The sequence below is a fragment of the Copidosoma floridanum genome, unplaced genomic scaffold (genome assembly GCF_036245765.1).
Source record: "Copidosoma floridanum isolate Cflo_tuat_1 unplaced genomic scaffold, Cflo_Japanese_pri ptg000020l, whole genome shotgun sequence".
Taxonomy (NCBI): Eukaryota; Metazoa; Arthropoda; class Insecta; order Hymenoptera; family Encyrtidae; genus Copidosoma; species Copidosoma floridanum.
Window position 1 is genome coordinate 18384765 of NW_028321897.1, and position 25614 is coordinate 18410378.

The following is a 25614-nucleotide window of genomic DNA, read 5'->3' on the forward strand; positions in this document are numbered from 1 at the left end:
CATCACGCACACGTGTATCTGGGAGTCACCTTTATGGGGTTAATTTCTCTCACGCTTTCCTTTTTCTATCATCATCGTCATCTGCATCATCTTCGAGAAGCTCGGCGTGCTGCGAATAAAGCACGGTGAAAATCCGCTTCACGGACCGTGCGACGTTTGTCAATTCGTGAGTTTTTCGAGACACGTGCGGACGCGCACGTATACGTTTTGTACACACAATACACAAGTACATACTCTTGATTGCAGAAAGTTTATCTTAAATTTATTGTTTAACCTCACTTGTTCGTATTTTTCATTAATTTTTTTCTCTTGGATTTTTCTCTTCGGAGTTTTTCCCTTGAGCCACGAAGTATATCTTTGTTTGTGCCTCATAATCAGTGCATTTTAAATTTATTTCACCTATAGTTTATTCCCATCCTCCGTTCCGATAAATTCAGCAAAATTGTCTTTTTTTAAGGAGGATTTTAATCAATCATTTGTAAATTGAGTAGTTTTTTATGCCACGATCCCTCTTAAATTTTAAGTAACAAATTAGTTGACTTCGTCAAAATAGACGCAGCCAACAGGGCAGCAACACTCTTGCTATAATTCAGTATGGATGATATTGAATGCATGAATCACCAATTTGATTAGCTCATTGTGCTGTGAAGAATGCTACAGCTTCAAAAAAAATGAGTTTTAAAAGAGCAACAACGACAAAACGATATTTTTAATCAATGTACACCTGATACACAATACTTATGCAATAAATTAGTTCTTCATGAATCTATGTCGATTTTTTTCATTCACACCTCCTTATTACTGCGCCGATTAAAATTACTTTATCGTATTAACTGACTCTATTCGTTGGCGAGGTACTGCGGTGAAGAGGAGTAAGCCAAACAATGTTGGGATACGCTTTCGGTTATGAGTGGTATACATGTTCTCTGGCAACACGCTTCACTCGATACGCCCGCTCTTGAGAAAAAAATATGATGCTGGTACATTATACGCCTAAATAAGAAGTGAAGAGTTATCGGCCACGGCTTACACATACGTGTATCCTAGCATGACTCGTTGCACCCGCTCTTGCTAAGAAAAAAATATTACACTGGAACATTATACGCCTATAAATAAGAAGCGAAAAGTCATCGGCCACGGCTAACACATCCGTATAGATAAGAAATAATAGCTCCATTTACTTGGCAAGGTACTGCGTTGAGTAAGCCAACGTTGGTCGCAGCTGAACGGGATACGCGATCCGCTACATCCACTGATACACGTTCACGCTTGATCATCTTCCTCTTGCGCTATACGTTGGGCTTGTCACACCTACACCTTTCGGACCCATCCTGATGACGTCGGAGCTTGATTCGCGGTCGGAAAGGAAGGGAGCTGTCAATACCATCCAACATCACAGCATCCGGAAGAGGCCCCCTTCCCCTGACGTTACCATCCGAGTAGTCCGCACCACCCACCGCCCGATCAGCCCCCACCACCGCCTCTCCTCTACCGCCCGATCAGCACCCACCACCGCCTCTCCTCCACCGCCTCTTCTCCACCCACAACTATAGCTAGAGCCTCCCCCCCACCACTACCTCAGGGGGGGAGCTTGGGGGGTGCCAGAACCGCCATAGTTTACCTACTGGAACGGTATAAAAAAGTACAGAATAGTGCTCATACTGTCAAAAAAATGGTCTACACTATACGAGTAGATAAGATAAACTACGGCAGCAAACCGAAAAAAGTGTAACACAGAAATCTCACATTCCAGAATGGAAAGAGACATAAAATAGATAAAGGAAATACTATAATAAATTTTGAACTGAATACAAACGGTTAGCTATAAAAGTTTCAGTGAGTGTAAAAGTAATTATGATTGAAGAAAATATTATAAAAAATTTTACAGAAGCAGCAATTACACTCAGAATAATAATAGTAAATCAAAGAACTACAACAAACATAGTAATAAAACGAAGTGTTAGTCTCAGAATCTCTAGCAGAAGTGAAACTTCTAATTTTTTTGTTATTAAACTTGGCTTAATAGAAAATAAGAAAAAAGGAAACACCAATTTTTAATAGGCCTTTAAAAATTAGAAATCAAAATCAAAAAAGTTTTAAGATTATTACGTTTTTTAGAGTGCACAAACGTAGACTATATATTCTTTAATATACTCCTTATGTTACACGCTACTTATGCAATTAAAAGTACTTCAAGGTTTTCTATGGTATACATTCAAATTTTTGTACAAATTAATGATCATGTCATGCAAAACAAAACAAAAATTTTTACTACACTGCACCAAAAGAATACACTTTTTTCACGAGACAAAAATTCTCTCTATCGGTGCAACATTGGTAAAAAGTTGTATTCACCCTGTGAAATAAAGTAACGAAGCCTCTGATCTTACATTAATTATCACCCTTGGCTTCACCTCAGGTGCCTATATACGTGAGATCTGAGACTAACTTTACTTTTGATCTCTATATGTGTGTGATATTTAACTTGTGCATTTGATATGACATTTAATAGATCAATTATTGTTGAAATGTTTTTACGAGACAAATAAATTTTTTTTAAATTTCAGCTACGATAAAACTGAATTTATCTAATGGAGATTAGAAAAAAAACAGACAAAGCTGTAATCCATTGTTGATTCAAATTTTTTACTAAACTCTTTGTGTATAACTGTTTATTATTTATTGTTAAAATGTATCCTTGCTTCACTGTTTTCTACGTACCTCATAACTCACAATAAGAATATAAACTTCGGTTATGTGGAAATTATTCTTATAACATATGATAGAGAATAAAAAATAAATAAATTTTTAAATAGGATTTATAGGATAAGGCTTTTGTTTTTAGTGATGACATTCATTTTTTTTTTAATTTTACGATTGTTTGTCTAAATCCGTGTTACAAAAATTTAAGCACCTTTACACTGTGTTAACGTCCCTATAAATTTTCTAAACATGCTATTCTAAATAAAGATTATTTTTGACTTATTTTTTTTATAAAAACAAGAAAATGAAAGGTATGTTTGTGCATAGTGCCACCTCTCTCTATTTAAACGCCTCGATTATGTAGTTTTCCTTTAGATAACACATCAAAATTGTTTTTTCAGGTCTATTTAACTTTCTTTTAGAGATTTGACCATTGCTCTAAATTTAAAAGGTGTTGTAGAAAAAACTTTTTAAAGATTTTGTAAACGTCTGTATTAATTTTTTAAACATGACATACGAAAGTAAATTAAAATTATCTGCAGCAATGCCTTCGATAGTGAAAAAAGAATGGGTGCTCGTGAACATGCAAACTGATCGTGGCAAAGAATCCTATAATGCAAACTTCCAAAACCTCATGCAGGAATATAAAATAAATTTATACTCAACGTACAGCGCTCGGAGACAGAATATTTTTTCCGAGGATGCAAGGTTTAAGTTGGTAGCACCTTGCATCCAGCACTCTCAAAAGTAACTGCCAAACTTGCGGGAAATTCAAATTGGCTATATGAAGCAAAACGCAAGACCCCATATAACTCGACAACATTTCATACACCATAACTCGATAAATTAATCCTAAGCTATTTAACCCAATAACCCAACGCGCCTAAAAGCAGTACCACAAGCTTTAATGATTAAAAAAATACAATAAACAATAACGCAAGCGCCAATCCTCACACAACCCGGGGCACTTACTGGCTGCTTTGTTTTTTAATTGAATAAATAAAATAAGGAATAACATTCCGGAATGTTATTTTATTTTTTTTAATTAAAACACAAAGCGGCCAGTAAGCACCCCGGGTTGTGTGGGGATTGGCGCTTGTAATATTTTATTTATTATTTTAATTAACAAAGCAACTAGTAAGCGCTCCGGGTTGTGTGGGGATTGACGCTTGTGTTATTTTAGTTATTACATTAAAAAACAAAGCAACTAGTAAGCGCTCCGGGTTGTGTGGGGATTGACGCTTGTGTTATTTTAGTTATTACATTAAAAAACAAAGCGGCCGGTAAGCGCTCCGGGTTGTGTGGTGATTGGTGCTTGTGTTATTTTATTTATTATTTTAATTAACAAAGCAACCAGTAAGCGCTCCGGGTTGTGTGGTGATTGGTGCTTGTGTTATTTTATTTTTTTTAATTAATAAACAAAGCGGCCAGTAAGCGCCCCGGGTTGTGTGAGGATTGGCGCTTGCGTTATTGTTTATTGTATTTTTTTAATCATTAAAGCTTGTGGTACTGCTTTTAGGCGCGTTGGCTTCTTGGGTTAAATAGCTTAGGATTAATTTATCGAGTTATGGTGTATGAAATGTTGTTGAGTTATCTGGGGTTTTGCGTTTTGCTTCATATAGCCAATTTGAATTTCCCGCAAGTTTGGCAGTTACTTTTGAGAGTGCTGGATGCAAGGTGCTACCAACTTAAACCTTGCATCCTCGGAAAAAATATTCTGTCTCCGAGCGCTGTCAACGTACAGCAATCTGAAAGCGTCTTTTTGCAAGCGATTCAATCGTACTTTAAAAGATTTGATGTGGAAAAAATTTAGTTTGCAAGGCAATTTTTAAGCCTAAATTCAAAATTGGTGATAAAGTACGAGTAAGCAAAACCAAACAAACACGCCAAATTGGTCGACGGAAATATTTACCATCACGCGAGTAGCAGCAACAAACCCAATAACGTATCACCTCAATGATTATTAAGATCAACCTATTTCTGGAGTTTTCTACGAATAAGAACTGCAGAAAACAATGCATCCTGATGTATATATATACCTCATAGAGAAGGTTCTTCGAAGACGTGGCAATCAAGTTTTTGTCAAATGATTGGGTTTTGACAGTACTCACAATAGTTGGACGAATAAATAAGATTTTTTTTTTTTAATTACGTTAATTAAAAAAAGTATAAGATTCTTATATGTTTCAAGTCATATTGAAAATATCACGTAGTAAGAATATTTTAAATAAATACTCAAATTTTTTGGGACAAATTGTAATTTATTTTTTCACATTTTATACGTTATGCATAAGAAAATATGATGTGTTTTTCGTTGTACACTATAAATAATTTAAAATTATTTGCAGCCTCCAACAATTCATTTAAAATTTTTTGTTTTTGAATAGAGCTGAGCATTTTTTTGTCTGCAGAAAAATTTGAAATTCATCGTCAAGTTCTGCAACTATCTAAGGTCCAAATTTAGTACACACTTTTCTTAGTTTTGACACCATGTAGTTTTGATTAGGCATCAATTCGGAAAGTTTTTTCGTGGGAAGAAAATTACTGTCAGCGATTTTGTTGAGTGCTGCAAGATCCATCTTTAACAAAATAAAAAATATGGAACTTAGCATCAAATATTCATACATAACATATGCTAAGTAAATATGCACAAATATTTACTATTAAAAAAAAAAATATCACCTTGACTATATTTAGATTTCTTACTCGGTGGTTTACTTGAAGGTGATGTCAGCTTCTGTTGATCAAGTTCAACCTTACTGAAACCTCTGCTGGAGTGTAGAATGAGCTTGCCTGGTTGAGACAACTCCTTATATAGCACCAACCCCTCCACTGTATGCTCATCTGCTAGTGTTCGGTCTATTTTTGAGGGATTCAATACAGTAAAAGCCCTTGCAGCTTCTGCTACCTGATTGGCTACCCCCTCTATCGATCCTTCCCTCTTATTGGATGATTCTTCTCCCAGTATGCTGTAATGACCCCATGGTAGGGTATCTGTACAACCAGGTTGCAAAAATTGTTTGTCATCATGAGCACTTAGTGCAATTTTCGTCTGTTTTTCAGTAAAAAGCTGATGATGATGCGATCTTATATTTTTTTGCTCTCGTGTCATACCAGTGTTTTCACACAAACATGTTATATAATCGTCAAAAGTTATTGTAGTCTTCACAACCGAACTTTTAACACCTTTGGCCTTCTTTAATGGATTTTGATCTTGAACTTTTACACTGTACATTTTGCTTTGTAGTCCTACAAATTCCTACATGATTTTTCCATTACATTTATCCTTCATTAAACCAACAATTTTTTTATTAACCAGAGGCAAATGAAACTCGTTATTCAAATGATACAGTCTGGAGTATCAAATTTCTCAATATTTTCACACATTATATTATAAATATTTTTAATTGTTATTTCATACACAAGACTATCAGTGTCTCTGTACAAAAGTTTGCATCGGTCTCCTATTTTATTTTTTATAAAATCATAATGAAATTCGCATACAAGTGTTTTTGATAAATCTGAGACACTCAACCCAACATATATTGGTTTTTTTATACAGACATCTGTACGAAGTACTTATATAGCTACAAGCTGCTCATCAAATATGTCACAGCTGTGGAAATTCGGTCGTGCGGTACGTCTCTGCACCATATCGCCCCTCCCACTTGTTGATGAGTTTAAAAAAAAGGTGATTTGTCAAGTGAATCGTAAACAAAATATATTTTTCTTTGGTCTGCGGTAAAAGTTGAATTCTTCCTGGAAAGCACTTTGCAAGTTCTTTCATAAATAAATGCGAATCCACTTAGGTTATAGAAAACTACAGGTATTGTTCTTGAGTCTTGATAATTAATATTACACTTATTGTGTGCTGGACCACGATATCTAAAAAGTAATTTTTTCAAATTAATCATGATTATTAAAAAAAAAAAAAAAAAATTCCAAGTTGAATAAAATGATACTTACTTTCCAGTAAGATGACAGTGATCTCTGACTTTAATATCATTTGAACTAAAAGGTTGGTTGCAAATACGACGTAGAATGGCTTCGTCAAATTTAATTTGTTCTTCAGATGTGAAGTAGATCATTTTAAGAGGATTTTTGTACAAATGTTCTAATTTTATTGCTAAAGAATGAAGAGCCTTAACAAACCATTGAGCAGGTGTTTCATCATCATTTTCTTCACTTTGTCTAAAACTTTTCTATTCTGATTTTCTATCATCATAACAACATTTGAGAAAATAACCAATGCTATATGCTTTATGTCTTTGATAGACGCAAACATCATTGACAGGTACCAACAAACATTCGAAGTCTGCATATACAACAAAAGGTACACGGTTCTTAAACGTAAGATTTTTAAATTCAAGATGCTCATTTTTCTCCCTATCAGGCAGTGTAATTTTATACTTATTTAAATGTTTGAAATCAACTTCATGAGCTTCTAACTTTTGCTTGGACCAAAAATAGTGAAAGCAACGATCACACATATTTGCTGCATGTTGATGCTCAGATAACTGTTTTCGTATTAAACGCGATAAATTTTTTATCCACACATAATGATATTTGTACTCTACGACGGAGTCGCATTTATTATTGTTACATTCTTCATCATCTGTATAGAAGTTTTCGACAAGTAAAAGATTTTCATGTTTTTCTTTTTTTTTGCAGTTAAATGATTAGGGAAAATATCAAATGTATGACCCTTTTTTTTAAAAAAAATATAAATTGATTGAAATATTGTTTTGATATTAAAACCTTACGATTTTCTTCGGGATAAGTGGAAATTCAATACCATCAAAATTTAACTCATTTTCATATTTAATATAGTTAGAGACACGATTTCGATTTCTGCTTACTGGATGCAGAGCTGATAAAACAGCCCATTTAAAGCATTAGTCGTGTTTGTTTACTACATTTACACGAGCATTTTTTTTTTATGTAGTCTGGTAAGTCTATAAAGGAACTACCTTGCATAGGATTTAGTTAATTCATATTAACTACCAAATTTAAAATCGAGTGCAGAGACCATCCAGATTCCTTATCTTGAAGATCATCCATTTTTTTCTCAATTAACTGTCGTACGTTTATATCAAACCACTTTTGTACATTAGTGATCTGGTAAATGGGCTGTGATTTTGTATTAAAGTATTTTAAATCAATATTTTTGATGTTATCTTTAATTATGACATATTCAGCAGTAAATATATGGTATTTACTTTTAATGCAGTATGTTTTTCAAGAGATCGTTGGATTCGTTGAATAAATTTTTGTTCAGCATCTTTGAGAAACTTTTTCAGATCCAAGTGTTAAAGATTAACTTTTAAAGTTGTCGTAATACGATTTTCAAATGCGCTGTTAACATAATCAAGACTAACTGCAGCAGCATTTTCATGATCTGAAGATGTTGCTACACCTTTACCTTGAACACATACAATGTCTTAATTTCTAAATGTCTTGTCTAAATCCGACACACCTTCTTGACCACTTTCAGATGCAAAAACTTTAGGCTTTTGTTCACTATCTAATTCAAAAACAAATGGTTCGTTCACAAATATTTTTTCGAGTCTGTTACCTCCAAATAATCATAAAGCAGTTGCAAAAACAGTTTTTAAAAATGCAGCTGCAGATATTAATTTTTGTTTTTCCGATGTTGTCAAATTATTTCTTAAACTTAAAATATCGCTATCCATAATAGTTGTAAGACATGTGTCTATTAGTCTTTGAATGTGGCTCGCATCGACTTCGCTATTAATCGTTTGTTGAAACGATTGCCAGATGCAGTGAGCCACATCTTTCAAATATTGAACCGAAGCCATGGCTAGCAAGAAGTTAACTACTTAAGCAACAGCACAAAAGTGAGCTGATTCGGTGACTTCTACCCCTAAATATCCTTAGAAATCAGCCCATGGGTGGGGGGGGGGGATTTTGAATTTATAAATAACGAGTTCAATTTTTTTAAACATGTATTAAATAATTTTAATCATTCAAAAACTGTTTAAAAAAAATCTAGATAACCTAGAACTAAAAATTATAGGTTCTAATTTCTACGAAAACATAAAAAAGTATTTTTTATAAGTAAGTTTTATTCGATTACAAAAATTTTCTCAGAGTACGTCATTTAATAGTTATACATTTTTGTGGTATTGAATTTTTTCGTCTATTTATTTTTTTTATTTTTTTTGAGTAAAAGTTTTTAATGAATCTGCATTTATTTTCTTTTGTTTTTTCAATCACCTTCATTTCTTTTTTTTTTGCCAAAGCCTCCTGCTTCTGTATTTTTTCAATCTTTTTTTTTCTTCCACGAATAATTTTTTTTCGTTCTTTATCTAGAAGTTTTATTTCTTCTTTTTCCAATGACATTCGAACTCGCATCATAAGTATATTTTGACTTTCTTGAGACCATACCTCATGATTTTCAGGCAACGGTAATGGCGATGAAATCTGCTGCTGCTGTTGTTGTGGTAGTGGCGGTTGCATTGACGCAAGTGGTATAGGTGTTGCATTTTCTACAACTACACTTGCTGCTGCTATCGGCAGTAAGGGTGATGGAGGTCTACTGAAATCACTGTTTTCGACCAAGTCAATTAATCTACTCCAATCCTGCTAAGAGAGCCACCATGATGATGATGGCGAAAGTTGCAATTGATTATCGAATTGCATTGGCATATCTAAAACAATTGAGTACAAAATAAGTTAATTTTATGTATTACAACATGTTGAGAAACAAAAAAAAAATAATAATAAAAAGTACCTGTTACTGCTGTGGATATTGATAAGTTGAATATTTCAACTTCTGTTGGTATTTCTGCTGCAATGGGTTGCTTTGTTGACACTACTACTACTTCTGGAAGAGGATCCTTGAGTAGTGTGGAAGGTATATCTGGAAGAGGATCCATGATTACAGCTGGGGAATGTTCTGGTGGTGCTGCTACTTCTGGAAAATCATCATCTTCGAGCTGCTTTTTTAAATTTTCTACGTTGCGTCCTAAGGCACGAAAAGTCAGACGTTCTTGATATCTTCTGATATCACCCTTTCTTGTCTTTTTCACCATTTTAATGCTGAAAAAAATTTTTGTTTTGTAAATGCTTTTTAAAATACTAAAAAAATAAATAAAGGTGAAGAATAAAAAGAAGTTAACTAATTAAGAGAAATAAAGAACTCATGACATCATTTCTGCGTCTAGACATTATTTCTGCGTCTTGAGCCGAATAAAAAGATTTTTTTAATGTTTCCTTAATGTTACAAGTAAAGGTAGAGAATAGAAAGAAGACAAGTAGTTGAAAGAAATTGAACTCGTGACATCATTTCTGCGTCTAGACATCATTTCTGCATCTTGAGTCAAATAGCTTGCAACCACATTGTTGTAGGAAAAGGAGGAGTATAGAAACTTAAAAGATTTAATTAAACTGCTATTTATAGAAAAGTGAGAAACTTTTTTAAAAATTTTGAATTCATGACGTTGTTAATAGGTCTTAAGAAAAAAAAAATTACATATTCTATTTTTTTAAAAGAATAAAATTATAAAGATTTTACAAAATAACTTCACACTTGAGAGCGTTGGTTGATGCGTTGTACGAAGTATCCTGAAGTGTAACTTCTTTCTCTCCTCGGCTGCTGTCGCTGATGTTAAAAATATAACTGAAGCACGTGGCGAAGGTCAAGCAATTGCTCTTTAAGACTATGGCAGAAGAGGAAGAGGAAAGCCACTTTCCATACGTTGAAGATTTTGCATATGATGGAATGAGTAGGAGAAAATATTTGTCTTTTTCTAATTTTCCTATTGGTTTAAAGTATTTGATGCTATGAAGAGGGGATAATTCTTCCCAACCACAGACCTTTGATGTGCATATGGAAAGGGGGAGGAATAACTATGTCCTTTTCTAGTTCTCTGGTTAGCTCAGTACAAGATACAAATTTCCATCTCTAAGGATATTGAATTCTCATACCGTGTGGGTGAAAATTTAAGGGAGGGGGTTTGGCAAAATTTCCACCAATCAACTTTGAGTTTTTTATACTGCGCATGAGAAAATAAATGGAGAAGGGGTGAATTGTTGGAGTAGCAGTACCGAAGTCTGTAAAAGGGAAGTTGTGCTTCAAAATAGTTAGTCGAAAACAGTTAGTTGAAAATATCAGTCACACTCCAGTTAAACAGTAGATATCTTGTCTGTTAAAATGGCTCCTGTAAGTGAAGGATTTTCAAGTGACATTGAAGTGCTAGAATGGGAAAATTTGGAGGGTTTAGTGTCCAAGGAATTTGTGCAGGATTTAAAGGATGAAGAGGATCAACCTCTAGCATACGAAATATTCGAGCAGGATTTAAATGAGGTATTTAAACGAGGTTTCAACGATGATTTAGATTCATCGCCATCATCGCCCTCAGACCTATACACAGAAGAATTTAATATGCGTGCTCATATTGAAAAACCGGCTCAGTCATCTACATTGCCACTGCAAGAAATCACGTTTTTTGGTAAGCTTATTTATTAAAATAAGATCTTAGATTTAAAGATAAAATGGAAATTTTTAAGATGAATAAAAATGTAAGCTTTTTTTTTGTTTCAGACTTAGAGGGTCACTTTTTAACATGCTCTCCACACCTAAATAACATCGTTTCGGTAGAAGAAGCACTTCTCAACGAGGACACATTGCTAGGAGCAAGACAGCTTACAGAGCTAAGTATGTTTGGACGATTGGAAACACCATTAGATGTTACATGCTTTTTCGGTAAGTAGTATAAAGGATTAAATTAGAATATTGATTTTGATAAAGAATTTTGTTTTGTTTTAATTCAAGGAATCGCCACAGCCTAGACCATTAGTTGACCTCTCAGGAACACCTCACGGTATTATTAACTTATTGTCTTCACCAGAGCTGCATGACATGAGTACGGTAAAAAAAAAAAAAATCTTTAGAGGACAAAACAGGCAGTCCTGTTAGCCCATTGCTTAAATAGGCTTGCCTACTAGCCCATGTCTGACTAGCTGATGGTCTCATGATCCCTTTTTTAAGCAGGTTATAGAACGCTTTCTTTGCTGCCGTCAATTTCTCCCCGATGAGACGCCGAGGCCGCTCAAATACTAGTGAGCCCGATGTGGTGATAATGTGCCTGACCGAGAGGTTGGGCGTCTGGATCGGTCTGGTATTAGGCCTGAAAATATCCTCAAGTTCCTCCAAAAGTGCTGTATACTCTCGTGGGTGAGCGTCCTCTTGCGGGCGTGGAGGCTGGACTGTTGAGACTGTGTGCAGGGCTGCATCTCCAAGAGCACCGGTGGCAGTCAAGCTGGTTAGGGGGTCGACGAGGCAGCCGTTCTTAAGATCCACCACTAGTCCGTGTTAGCCAAAAAATTCACTCCCAAGATGGCATGCGGGACGTTGGCTACAATAACCTCACAGATGAGGTCACACCGCAATCCGAGGTTAAGTGTCAGTTGTTGCTTCCCAAACGTCGGTATTGGGGTAGCATTCGCTGTATACAGGATCATCTGTTGTTGTTGTTAATACTTGGTGGGTCGAGGCAATGGAAGCAAGGACATGACAGAACCCGTACCCACGAGGAATCTGGTGTGCATGTAAAAATCACCCAGGTGCAGACAGACTTCAATATGGGCATTTACCTCTGCCGTCTGCGCTAGAGGCGGGCTTAGTTTTCCTGACTGTTCTTTCAGTCCTCCAAGATAGCGCTTGGTGGAATGCAGTTATGTGCGTTTTCGCCAAATTTGTAATGGTACCAGCATAGCCTGTATTTCTGCTGGGACGCTTAATTGCGCTGTCTGGACACTGACCTGGTGCGAGAACGCCCTTGCTGCTGTGATCGGCCTGATCGATTGGCCTGGCCGTCATTTGCGTTTCTGTTGTTGTTATTGTTGGTGCTGTTGCGGCAGGACATCTGAATGATCGCGGCCTCTAGGGAGGCCAAGCACTGGAACAGCATCTGGGAGTCACTTGTGCTGAACTGCAATGACCGACTTCCCCAACTCGAGATCTCTCAGCAGACTGTGCAGTTTTTTCTCCTCTGACGCTGCCGTCCGCTTAAGAATAGTGTCTTTCAGCGATTTGTATGTATCCACTGCTGGAGGATCCATCAAAACGTCCGTTCCTTTTTTAATAGTCACATTATCGAGGGCTCCGAGTACTTGGTAGAATTTTGTGGTATCGTCTGTAATGTTATTGATCGAGAATATTGCCTCTGCTTGAATAAACCATAGATTCAGCCGTTCATGCCAAAATGGTGGCAATTGATTTCACGCGCTCATGTCACCCACCTTTTCTTCGGTGTTCGCTGTAGCGGGAACGCACGAATTTGATGGTGGCAATGGCTGAGGTGGCGGTGGTGGCGGGGGTGGGAGCGAGCTTTCAACCTCGCCCTGGGCTTTACCGTCTTTAATGGGTACCTTTTGTGGAGTCCTCGGGAACGCCTGTGTTGAGAACCCTTGCAGCGGGCTCGTATCGTCGCTGGGGGATGCCTCTAGCACTTACCCTTTTAGCGATGGAGTATGAGCTCCATCGCGAACTTGCACTGTGACATTGCTAAAAAGTTTCCCTCCTTGCAATGTTGCTTTGCGTGTGCGCTGGGTTGTGCTCAATGTAGGTACGCTCCTGTTTCGTGTCTTGGCTCCTGCAGGTGGCGGACCTTCGGGTGGCTGTTGTTGCCCTTTTTCCCGGGCCCTCACTCCGCTACAAGTCTCCATTTTTTTTTCTTTTAGGCCTTGCTGCTTACGTGGAATAATATTCGCGTAAAGTTATGCTCTCTCAGTTGCGTGAAGAAAAAGAAAAAATGTTTTTGCCCAGGAACAAAAACGAATGTCTACGATCGAGAATGCTCGCTTAGAACTATTTCGCACTGTGTATACACTCGCACTGCACAGACTGCGACTTTTGGATCGTTTCACAAAATGGCGTCAAATTACACTTTTTTTTCACTGTCGAGGGTTACCACTTTTGCCACGTATGGGTCACGTTTTTGTGCAGGAGTGAGAGGGAGAATAAATGAGGGCAAAAAAGGGCAAACATCTTGCTTAAAACTGGTATAATATAATGTAAATATAAAAGTACAAGGTTCCGTATAAAAATCGATTCTTGTAAGCTTTACACGTGAAACAGAGTTGATAATATATTAATTAAAATACGCAATTAAAAAGGCATATCAGCACTAAGAGTCAAAGTCTTTCACTTTCTCACCATGCTGTTTCTTTTTCCTTGGCCTCGTGTGGTAGCTGTTGATTGCTTGGCGGCCGAAAGGGAACTCTTCTAAAGTCGGTAGTCTCCTCTCCCTCAGCTCTGGTGCCACGGTGAGCCCACCAATACCCGAGAGTGGTAACAGATGTCTCCCGTACCACAGTGATCAAGCACGGCACTCAGATCGCCTACCACGGAGGATTGACAGAGATAGAACTTCTCAAAACATCTACCGAGGCACCAGCTACTGCTTACGTTGGTGGCACGAAGTCGGTGGCTCTGGTGGCGTTGCCACAGCTATCCTCCCTCCAGTGACTAGTGCATCCTGTGCTGGTGAAGTTATATGGCACTTTGGCTTGAGATGCGTAGCTGAAGCGGATTCGGTAGTAGTAGGAATACCCTGGAGAATCACTGATCTCTCTTTGACTTGAGTAACAGCTGGGGTTGAAAGCGGCTGCTTCTCCTTGTGTGCCTGTAGGTGGTTGGGAAGCGACGACTGCTCTTCATTAGCTTCTAATTGTTTAGTATGTGTCAACTCCTCCAACTCTAAATATGCTGGCTTCAGCTGGTCAATTGATACCACTTTTTCTTGACCATTTTCATCTATGATGACTGTCCTTTGGTCTGTTTTGGTCTGTTCTTCGGATTACTCGGTGTGGGCCCGTATACGGCGGCTCCAAAGGTTTTCTTATACGGTCCACTTTTTTGAATACGATTGTGCATGTCTGTAAGTCCCTGAAGACAAAAGGACGATTTGTGGCATGTCTAGACGCCAGGACTGGGAAAATTTGCCGAAAAAGCTGTCGTAGGCTCCTCACGAAACTCGATTCATCCGCTTGAACAACGCAACGCTGCCATGCCGTTTGATTGGGTAGGCCACAGTATGTATGAGTTTCGCTCCGAAGGATTTTGCCAGTTTGTTGAGCAACTCGGATTCGAACTGTGCCACCCTGCCTAATGTTATTAACAGTGGGGTGTCGAACAAGCTGATGTTGTTGTCTTGGAAGGCCTTCAGGACAGTCTCTGCTCTCATGTCTGCCAGTGGGATAGCCATTGGCCATCGAATGAATTGGTCTACAATAGTTACGCAGTACTTAATCTCCTGGACCAACGGCGTCAGTGTGTAACATAAGCTTACAAAATATAAATACGTATTAAAAAAAGAATACAAGCTTAGAATAATAGGATTTTTTAAGAAATTAGTGCTTAAAAAACTAACATTTACAATTTATTTTCAAGTACAACTACTGTGTGCACGACTACTTTTTTACAACGAAAGTATCAAGTACAAGCACAACTTCTCTTTAAGCTGCTAAAGTAACGATTCTGACAGTACAAAGAGCAGTTATAAGAAAATGATTCTGATGCAGTAATAATAGTGTATTTTGCTGGTTTTGATTTAAAATTATCTATGTTCTCGAGCCTGGAAGAAAAATAAATATAATACGTAGAGTTTTACCACGAAAACTTTCGAAAATTTGGAATGATTTTCGTTTTATAAATTCATCGCTTAGCTTAAAAAATGCACTAGTACCAGTACAAAAAAGGTATACGTTTTTTAAATTATTATGTATCTTAAAGTATACTACAGTTTCACTTTCTATTGAAAACATTTTTTTTTTTGGTATTTAGTGGTCAAATCATCTATGATCGATACTAAACAGAAAGGATATGTAGTACCATACTCAAGAACTAATAAAAAGCTCTCCTATAATGAAGAGAATACTATCTATGCTTATTAATGTGAATAAGAATATGTTTCAATACGTTCCAGAACTTATGAAATGAATTTAATAATAGTAACGTTTGATTAACGTATAAGCGTACTTTCTTACACGCTACAAAAAGCAGGATAAACAGTAGCAATTAAACATTTTTCATGTATTTTTAAGCTTGCTGTAGTTAATATCTTTAATTAAAAAAAAAAAAACCGAAAACTTGAAAAACATAAATTATGATGACCTAATTTTTTGTTATGACAGATAAACGATTTTCACATTTAGTGATTTTGGTGTCTATTTCTTGATATGGTAATCTATTGAATGAAACGTAGATAGAGAATTTAATAATCACTAAGTTTTGTCTTGCATGATATTACGAAGCCCATTAAAATTTTTAACGAGATTATCATTAAGTACACACAGTGCATACTACGACACAAGTATAATTTTTCTACAATTTATAAAATTATACTCGGTACTAATAGATAGAAATAAAAAAGAAAAAAAAACAGTGGTAGTAAACTCACTCCGTTCCCTACCACTTGCTGAACTGTTCAGTATGACGTGCTAGTGATATTTGCCATAGACGAATACGACTGATACTTGCGATAGACTGATCAAAAAAGAGACACCGAATTCATAAAGTTTAATAATACAAGCCTACGTAGGCTTCCCAGTATTATCCTATCTTCTACCTCTCAATCTCGCCATTGCATACTGTATATCTGCGTTAAAGTGCAAGTATTTGTTGCGTTTGTCTACGGCTAAGATCATTAGCACGTCATGCTAAAGAGTTCAGCAAGTGGTCAAGAACGAAACAAGTTCCTTACATGTTCTTCCTATGATTTATAATCTTTTTTTACCTTTTTTATTAGTGCCAAGTATAAATTTAACGCTTGCAGTAAAATAAAAAATGTGCTATAGTTGACATAATGTGTGTATTTAATAATAATCTTGTGAAAAAATCTTAGTGAGATAGGTATTATCATGTTAGGCAAGACTCAGTAAGTATAACGTTTTCCATCTACGTTTCATTTCAAATTTTTTTTGTTCTTTGTTTCATATGTCTAAGCATACATTTATTAAGTTCTTATAATCTGATTAGTAAAAAAATATATCATCAAGCTTAATTTTGCAATGAATAAATACACTTAACAATACGTTAAGGACTTATACTTTTGAGTTAAAGTCTGGCAACTCGTAAATACCAGAATTAATCGTATGTTTCTATATACCATAAATCGAATGTAATATTCAGAATATATTTTGTTACCCTACTAAATATTAAGATCTACTTAATCACAAACTGTCAAGTCAACAGTATTCTAAATAAATTACGGCAATAAGTATAGGCAAAAACGAGCACAAATGAACGTGCCCGTATGTATGCATACGTACCACTGTAACCGCGTCATTAAGAAGACTTTCTCCAAAAACAACTATGTAGAGCACTTCGTTCACGTGAATTTCTTCGAAAACGGCAAGAACAGCAACAGGATCAACTGCACTTATAAGCGCAGAAAAAAGAAGCATTTCTAGAACTGTAGCTGTACATAAGAAAAATCCACTTTTTCCAATAAGCCATAATGAAATACCTGAAAACAGTCCAATTAATTATTATGTTATTCCAACGACTGCTTAGCTACAAGACGTATAAATTAACAAAACAGATTGTAACTACAAGGTAATGAACAAACAGCAACCACTAAAACTTTCTAAATCATTGATGTAAAGTATTGTCTTTCTTTTTAATGACAAAAAATAATAATCCAAGTAAACAAAAATTTAAGATTTAATTTATAGGTAATTTAAAGTGTTACAGCAAACCATACAAATGATATCACACAAAGTTTATCATGAGGGAAGATGTCTGAACTGTCAACAAAATGACATGTTATCCTAATAACACAACAACAACGTCCTTAAGCTTGAAACAATATTATTATAATGTAGTTTATATTCTTTGATTAAAAATAAAACTTTAATTTATAAGTCTAACAATTTGAAAAAAAAAAATTAAAACGTGAGTTTTTTGAAGTAAAAAGAATATTTGTTTAAAAATGATTAAATTTAGATTAAAAAAAAAAATAATGCACATTAAGTATCAGAGTAAAAAAAAAAAACAAGCCACAAAATAGAAGCATTATATTTCTTAAAATCAAACAGAAATGCAACAGTCCTGTCCTCACAATTAAAATACCAATATACTATCATGACAATCAGTAAGAACTTAAACAATAAACACGATGTCATAAACCTCATAATTATTATGACAGCTTAAATAGTCAAGTTTATAAATAAAATAGGCTACAACTTCAAAACCATCATAAGAACAACCACCACTGTCATCATCAGCATTACCAAAACTATTATCAACATTAAAATAATAGTTACCGTCATAATCCTCATTATTATTATCATCAAACTCATCCTTACTCCAAAAAACTCATCCTCAGTCCAATCATTCATATCTTTTATTAGACGTTTCGTCCATTTAACTTTAGTTTTCTCTTGCCATCTATGTTGCCAGCATTTCTAGGTGATTTGCCGAGCAATTTTCTGGGCCTTTATTCTCCCTGGGTCTGGCTCCGTAAAGTGCTCTAATTGTCTTTCTCTCTCAAGAAGGTCGATGAGGATTACGCCCACTATCACCATTATCGCAGACTCTAAGACTGTGCGATAGGCGCAGGCTATCCTCAAGGCTCCTGTTATTTGAACTTAGCCAATTTTCATTCTCTTGTTTTCGATGTTGTTTTTATTTTCCCGTATCTCAGCCCCGTACAAATCAAGAGACTGGGCCGTACACATAAGGATCCTGGATTTTGCAGGCTTTGGACCTCTAACGTTCGGCATGATTCGGTTTAATGCCGATACTCTTGCTGCCGCCTTGTCTGCTGCTTGCCTAAAGTAAGCAATGCTGCTCCAAAACGTAAGCTTTTTATCCAGCATCACCCCTAAGTATTTTATGGCATCCTTCGTCATTACTTCTTCATATTGTACCTTTAGGGGGATGATGGTATCTATCTCTTTTCACGTCAATAGTACCATCTCCGTCTTCCCTGCTGCAACTTCGAGTTCGTGGTTCTTCATCCATGAAGCCACTCTCCAGATAATCTGGTTAAGACGTATCTGTACAAGTTTCATAGTGCGTTCAATGATCACCACAGCAGCATCATCCGCGTATCCTACCAAGAACATTGCCTCTGGCATTTCCTGATGAAGTAGTCCATCGTATGACACGTTCCAGAGATCGGGTCCAAGTACGGACACCTAAAATGCCCTTGCAGTTACTTTCTTCTTTGTTTCGCTTTCTGTTGTCGTATAGGTCATCAAGCGATCCTTAAAATAATCTCTCAGTACTTTCAAGAGATAGTCTGATGTTCTGAATGTGTATTTCAGAGCGTGAAGCATGTCCTTTCATCTTGCTGAGTTAAAAACGTTTTTTACATCAAAGGTCACCAGAAAAACGAAGGGTCTCACTTCATGGCATATGTCTTGAGTGTTCTGAACTGCTTTTACTACTTCTTCTACTGCTCTTATGGTAGAACTTCCTTTTCTAAATCCGTACTGCCTGTCGGGTAAGTCTCCCGCGTTTTGTAGGGCCTGTAGAAGACTGGCCTTAAGCAGCTTTTCTTTTAACTTTTCAGGCGTATCCAGCATGCATGACAACCTAAAAGATTACGAAGAGTTAGGCTCCCCCTTGCTTTTATCCATCAGTACCAGCCGTGCGTTTTTCCAGGGGGTTGGGAACAACCCTTCCTTAAACATGCATTGTATAGGTTTAAGAGCAGCAGTGGATGTTTTGTCACCACTGTCTTAATGACTTCTGCCAGTATACCATCTGGTCCAGGAGCTTTCTCATTTTTAAGCGATCCAGCTGCAAGCTCCAGTTCCTCCCATGTAAATAAAGGTACATCTTCTATGAGCTTTAAGTCTGCTTGATCTTCGAGCTCTTATACGTCGGGAATAGCGTATCCACGATATGTCTAATGGTGTCCCCGTCTTTGTCCGCAGTAAGTGCAAGTCTTTACAGTTTTCTCATCACTATCTGGTATGCTTCGCCCCAGGGTTCGTTACTTACTTCCCAGCATAAAGTCTGCTGGCACTGCTTTTTGCTGTTCTTAATAAGCAGCTCCCATCGTCTTTTTTGCAAGCTGGTACTCGGAGTGCCTTCATCTGGCCTTTGATCTGTTTCTGGCCCCTTAAAAGAGGCGTCTGTGTTTATGACATAAGCACCTCGATTCCGCAATTTTCTTGTTCCACCAGTAAGTTGAGCATTTGCTGTTCCACCTTTTTTTCTGGGCATGGAGGCCTCGCATGCGGTTTTTAGGAGTCGCAAGGTAGCCTCAATGACCTTTGTACTCCTTCTGCTGCATTTAGGTTTGTTTATCGTTTTGGATAGCAGCAATGCCATTCTCAACTTTTTCTGCTAGTGGTTCTGTGTCCAGCTTCTTAACATTCCATTTTGCTTTGGGTGCTATGCCTCCTTTATCTATTGTAATCGTGACTTTGAAGACGATATATTGGTGATTGATGCCGTTTTCGTCTTCGATTTACCTGCCATTTCCTCACTTTGGGCACAATGCTCTCCGAATCCAGTGTAATATTTGGTATTGATTCGCCAAATCCCGGCCTTCGGAAAGTCGTGGTCCTTCCTTCGTTTACGACAAACAGTCATAGCCTTGCCGCCGTATATAGGACTGCCTGGCCCTAATAGTTCGTCGCAGGCATCCGAGGTTATTTTTTTTTCTGTATTCTTTGATACTAGTGTTTGGTGAGAAGTAGCAGCTGACATACGTGATGCCTTCACTTTTCAACCAAACAAAATGTCTTCACAATCCGACTACATCTTGGCAGATTTTGTCTGGTCAGAAACTGACATTAAGGACATGATTGTTGCGTTGCTAATCTACTAAGGTGGCTTACAGTTTCTGCACTGCTTGCTCATGAGTACTACGTCTACCCTTCTTTCACATAATATTTGTGGCAGAAGAGCATCTGCGTCAATTGCATCGTTCATGCTTTCTTGGAGAACTCTGGGCATTATGTCAGGTTTTTTTTATTTTGTCGAAGATATGTCTAAAGGCCCTGCACGCCAGAGATCGAGGCACATGATTAGTGCTCTTTTCTCCATGCGCGAGATCACTGCATAGGACACATCGTAGTTCAGCCTTGCAGTCCTTGGCTCTGTGTTTGTCTTTACCGCATCTTCAGCAGAGTCCTGATCGATCCAGGTCCCTACAGTTAGTTTTTGTGTGCTGATATCCCAGGCACCTATAAAATTGCTGAACAATAATCCTGCACCTTCGTTGGCACTGGATCCAGCCCTCTGCTATCAACCCTTTTCATGATTATTATTATCATCATCACAACCATTATTATCCTCATTATCCTTATCGTTCTCATAATAATGACTATTATTATTATGATCAATATATATCATTATTACTTTAATTATCATCACCATCGTTATAATAATTACTGACATCATTAATATTACAAACGTCAACATTATCCTTAATATCTTTATTTTTGATATTGTGAGTTTCTTAAGCAACGTAAGTATTATTGTCACCGTTAAAGTAATTATCAATATTTTTATTATTATTATCATTGTGTACAAAATAATTACAAGTATTATCATCATAATTATTTCTATTCTTACTATTATCATCTTCTACGTCAATATTATTATTAACGACATTATTTTCGTCACTATTATTTTTATTATCATTATTATAAAGATCATCATCATTACGATTATTATAATTCCTATTATAATTATCATTAGTATCATTGAAATCATCAACAATATCATTATTATAATCATCGTCATCATCATCACAATTAAAACTTTCACGATCATTATTACTTATGACATGTAATGACAATTGTAACTATCAGTAACTTATATTTTTCTCCATCATTATTATCATCATTACCATCATCATCATAACTGTCATGATCATCATCATCAAAATAACCACCACTTTCATTAACTCTACTTTTATAATGGTTGCTATTATTCTTATTTTCATCATTATTATTATCATCATTATTATTATAACCATCAATATCATTACTATTAACATCATCATAATCATTGTCATGATCATCACAATTATTATCATTATCATCGTCATCATCACCATCATCATTATAATGTTCATTACCACTTTTATTAACATCATAATTATCATCATCATTATTATCGTGATTATTATCATTATTTGCATAGTCATTCAAACCATTCTTGTCATTATCATAATAATTGCCATTATCAATATTATTTTTACTTTTTTCATTGTCATCGTTACTATTTTTTTCGTACCATTACTACTGACCTTATTATCAGTGTTGTTATTATAATTATGATTTTTTTTAATCTGCATGATATTTTTTATTATAAATGTCATTTCTATTTCTTAGATCATTATTATATTATTTATTCTTAAGATTATTATCATCGTCGTCACTATTATTATCATCATCATTATCATTATTATCATCATCATGATTACCACCATCAACAAAGTTATCATACCTATTTCTTTTATTATTATTATTATTATCACTATCATTAATTTTAAATTGTTATAATTATTTTTATAATAATTTAAACCATTCTTGTAATAATCATCATAATTGCCGTTATCAACATTATTTTCACTTTTTTCATTGTCATCATTATTATTTCTTTTGTACCATCATTACTAACCTTATTATCAGTGTTATTTTTATGATGATTTTTACTATCTGTATAATATTTTCAATTATTAATGTTATTTCTATTTCATAGACTATTATAATGTTATTTATTCCTAAGATTACTATCATCGTTATCATTATTATTATCATCATTATCATAATCATCATTATCATGATTACTATCATCATTATTACTATTATACTTATTTCTTTCATTATTATTATTATCATTATTATTATTTTTGAAATTATTATAATTATTTTTATAATAATTTTAATCATTCTTGTCGATATCATTATAATTGCCATTATCATTATTATCCTTGCTTTTTTTATGGTCAGCTTTATCATGTTTTCTGTATCATTACTACTTATCTTATAATCAGTGTTGTTCTTATTATTTTCATTTTCGTTATCAGAATCCTATATATTTTTATTCAAATTATTTCTATAACTTACATTATCATTATGTAATTTTTTATCAAGATAATAGTTATCGTTTCCATTATTTTTTTTATCATCTTCATCATCAGCATCATAATTATTTTAGTCACCACTTATATAATCATCATAATAATTCACCTTCATTATCATTGTCATCATTTTTATTATGCTTTATATCACTAATAGTAGTATTGTGACTATCAATATTATAATATTTATCTTTATCATCATCATCATCATTATTATTATTATCATCATCATTATCATCATTATCATTATCATCATTACAATCATCATCATTTTCATCGTGATCATTATTATTATCATTATAAATATCGTCATTATTATTATAATTTATATAATTATTTAACCCATTCTTGTCATTATTATCATAGCTGCCATTATCATCATTATTTTTACTTTTCTTACAGTCATCATTATTATTTTTTTTTGTACCATCATTACTGACCTTATTATCAGTGTTGTTATTATTATTGTTATTTTTATTATAAGTATAACATTTTTAATTATTTATATGATTTCCATTACTTAGATTATTATTATTTTATTTATCATTATGATTGTTATCAGTGTCATTATTATTATTATCATCATTATCACTATTAAAATTATCATCATGATCATCATCATCATCATCATTATCATCAGCATCATCATCATCATCATCATCATTATCATCATCATCATCATCATCATCATCATCATCATCATCATCATCATTATTATCATTATTATTATCACCATCATCATTTTTTTTATCATCATTTTATCATTATCATTTTTATTATTAACATTTTTATCTTCATTACTGTCGCTATTTTTATAATTATTTGAACAGTTTTTTTCATTATCATTATAATTGCAAATATCATTATTATTTTAACTTTTTTATCGTCATTATTATTATTCTTCGTATACTATCTCTACCGACCTTCTTTTAAGTGTTGTTATTATTTTTTTTTTCTTATTATTAATATGATAGTTTTTATTATTAATATAAGTATTATTACTTATAATTGTGAAAATAGTTATGATAATAATGATTATATCATCGTCAATATTCACATTTTCTTTATAACTCATTCAACTATTTTCGCCATTATCATTATCTTTGCTTTTCTTATGGTCATTATTAGGATTTTTAACGTACCATTATTACTTACCTTACCTCAGTGGTGTTATTATTATTTTTTTCATCATTAAAACCATATACATTAGTATTTATATCATTAATATTACTTCCATTATTACTATGTTAATTTTTATCAAGATTATTTTTATCATTACTATTATAATTTTTGTCATCATCATTATTATCATCATTGTTATCATTATCATCATTCTCATCATCATCATCATCATCATCATCATGATTATCCGCATTATCATCATAACTAGTATTACCACTTATATTATTATCATAATAACTACCTTTAATATCATGGTCATTATTTCTATTATGCCTACTATCACTTATAGCACTATTATGACTATTTTGATTATTATATTTATCTTCATTATCATTATTATTAATATCATTATTATTTTGGATGTTATTATTATCATTATTGAGATCGACAGAATTATCATTATCTTTACATTTATTATTATTGGTATTATTTTTATTACTATTATCATTCCGATTATTGATAATATTGTTGTAAAAAATATTATGACCATCATCATTACTATAATTATTGTCAGCATTATTATCATAATTGTCACTATTATAATTGTCACCATCATCAATTTTATTATTATTATCTACACTAACATTACCATTATCGTCATTATCATCATTATTCTTATAATGATCGTCTTAACTATCTTTATTATTATTATTGTCATTATTATCACTATTCATATTATCCTTAATGTTATATGTATAATGATTATTTGTATTATATTTGCTAACCTTATTATTATCGTCAAAATTATTCTTATTATTATCATTATTTTTTTAATCATTGGTTCTATTATTTTTCTTACTTAGAACATTTTTACGTTAATCGTTATTATTATCAACATCATCGTCATTATCATCATAATTTTTTTAACTTTATTCATTATTATTATCATTATGCTCATTAACACTTATATTATTTTTATTACTATCTTAATTATTATATTTATTGCCATCGTTATCATCATCATCATAATTTTGTTTATTATAATTAATATTTACGGCATTGTTAGAATTTTTACTTCTATCATTATTATTATTATTATTAATTTTACTTTTTTAATTATCAAGTTTATTAATAATATTATTATTGTAAATATGACTATTATCATTCTTATTATAAACATTGTCAACATCACTATTAAAATGGTGCTATTATTATTGTCACAGTTTTTGATTAAATTGTAATTATCTACATTAAACTGATAACAAGTGCTATCATTATCAACATTGTTATAACTTTAATCATCTTCACTATTATTATTATTACTATTGTCATTTTTATAGTTATTAATATTACCTTTATTGTCATTCGCATCAGTTTTATTGTCAAAATTGTAACTCACCTTACTTTTATTATTATTATTATTTATATCTTCATTATTATTGTTTTTATTATTATAAATATTTTTGCTATTACTAAGAATTTTCTCGTGTTAATTATCATCAACATTATCATCGTAATTATCATCATCATCATTATTATCATTATCATCATCATCATTTCCATTATCATCATCATTACTATTATTAACATCATTATCATCATTATTATCATAATCATCATCATCATGATCGTAATCATCATCGTCATTATCATCATTTTCTTCATTATTATTTTTATTTTTATTATTGATATTATTAGTACCATCATC

General features: G+C 33.9%; 1 protein-coding gene across 1 annotated transcript in view; it reads right to left on the reverse strand.

The window, feature by feature from the left end:
* The window catches only part of Nhe2 (Na[+]/H[+] hydrogen exchanger 2), a 1770486-nt gene that overhangs the window by 1538082 nt on the left and 206790 nt on the right, over window positions 1-25614 (reverse strand). Inside the window, exon 3 of the mRNA XM_089593690.1 lies at window positions 17002-17198. Within this exon, the coding sequence (XP_089449816.1) occupies window positions 17002-17198 (197 nt within the window). The remainder of the gene's footprint in view (window positions 1-17001; window positions 17199-25614) is intronic.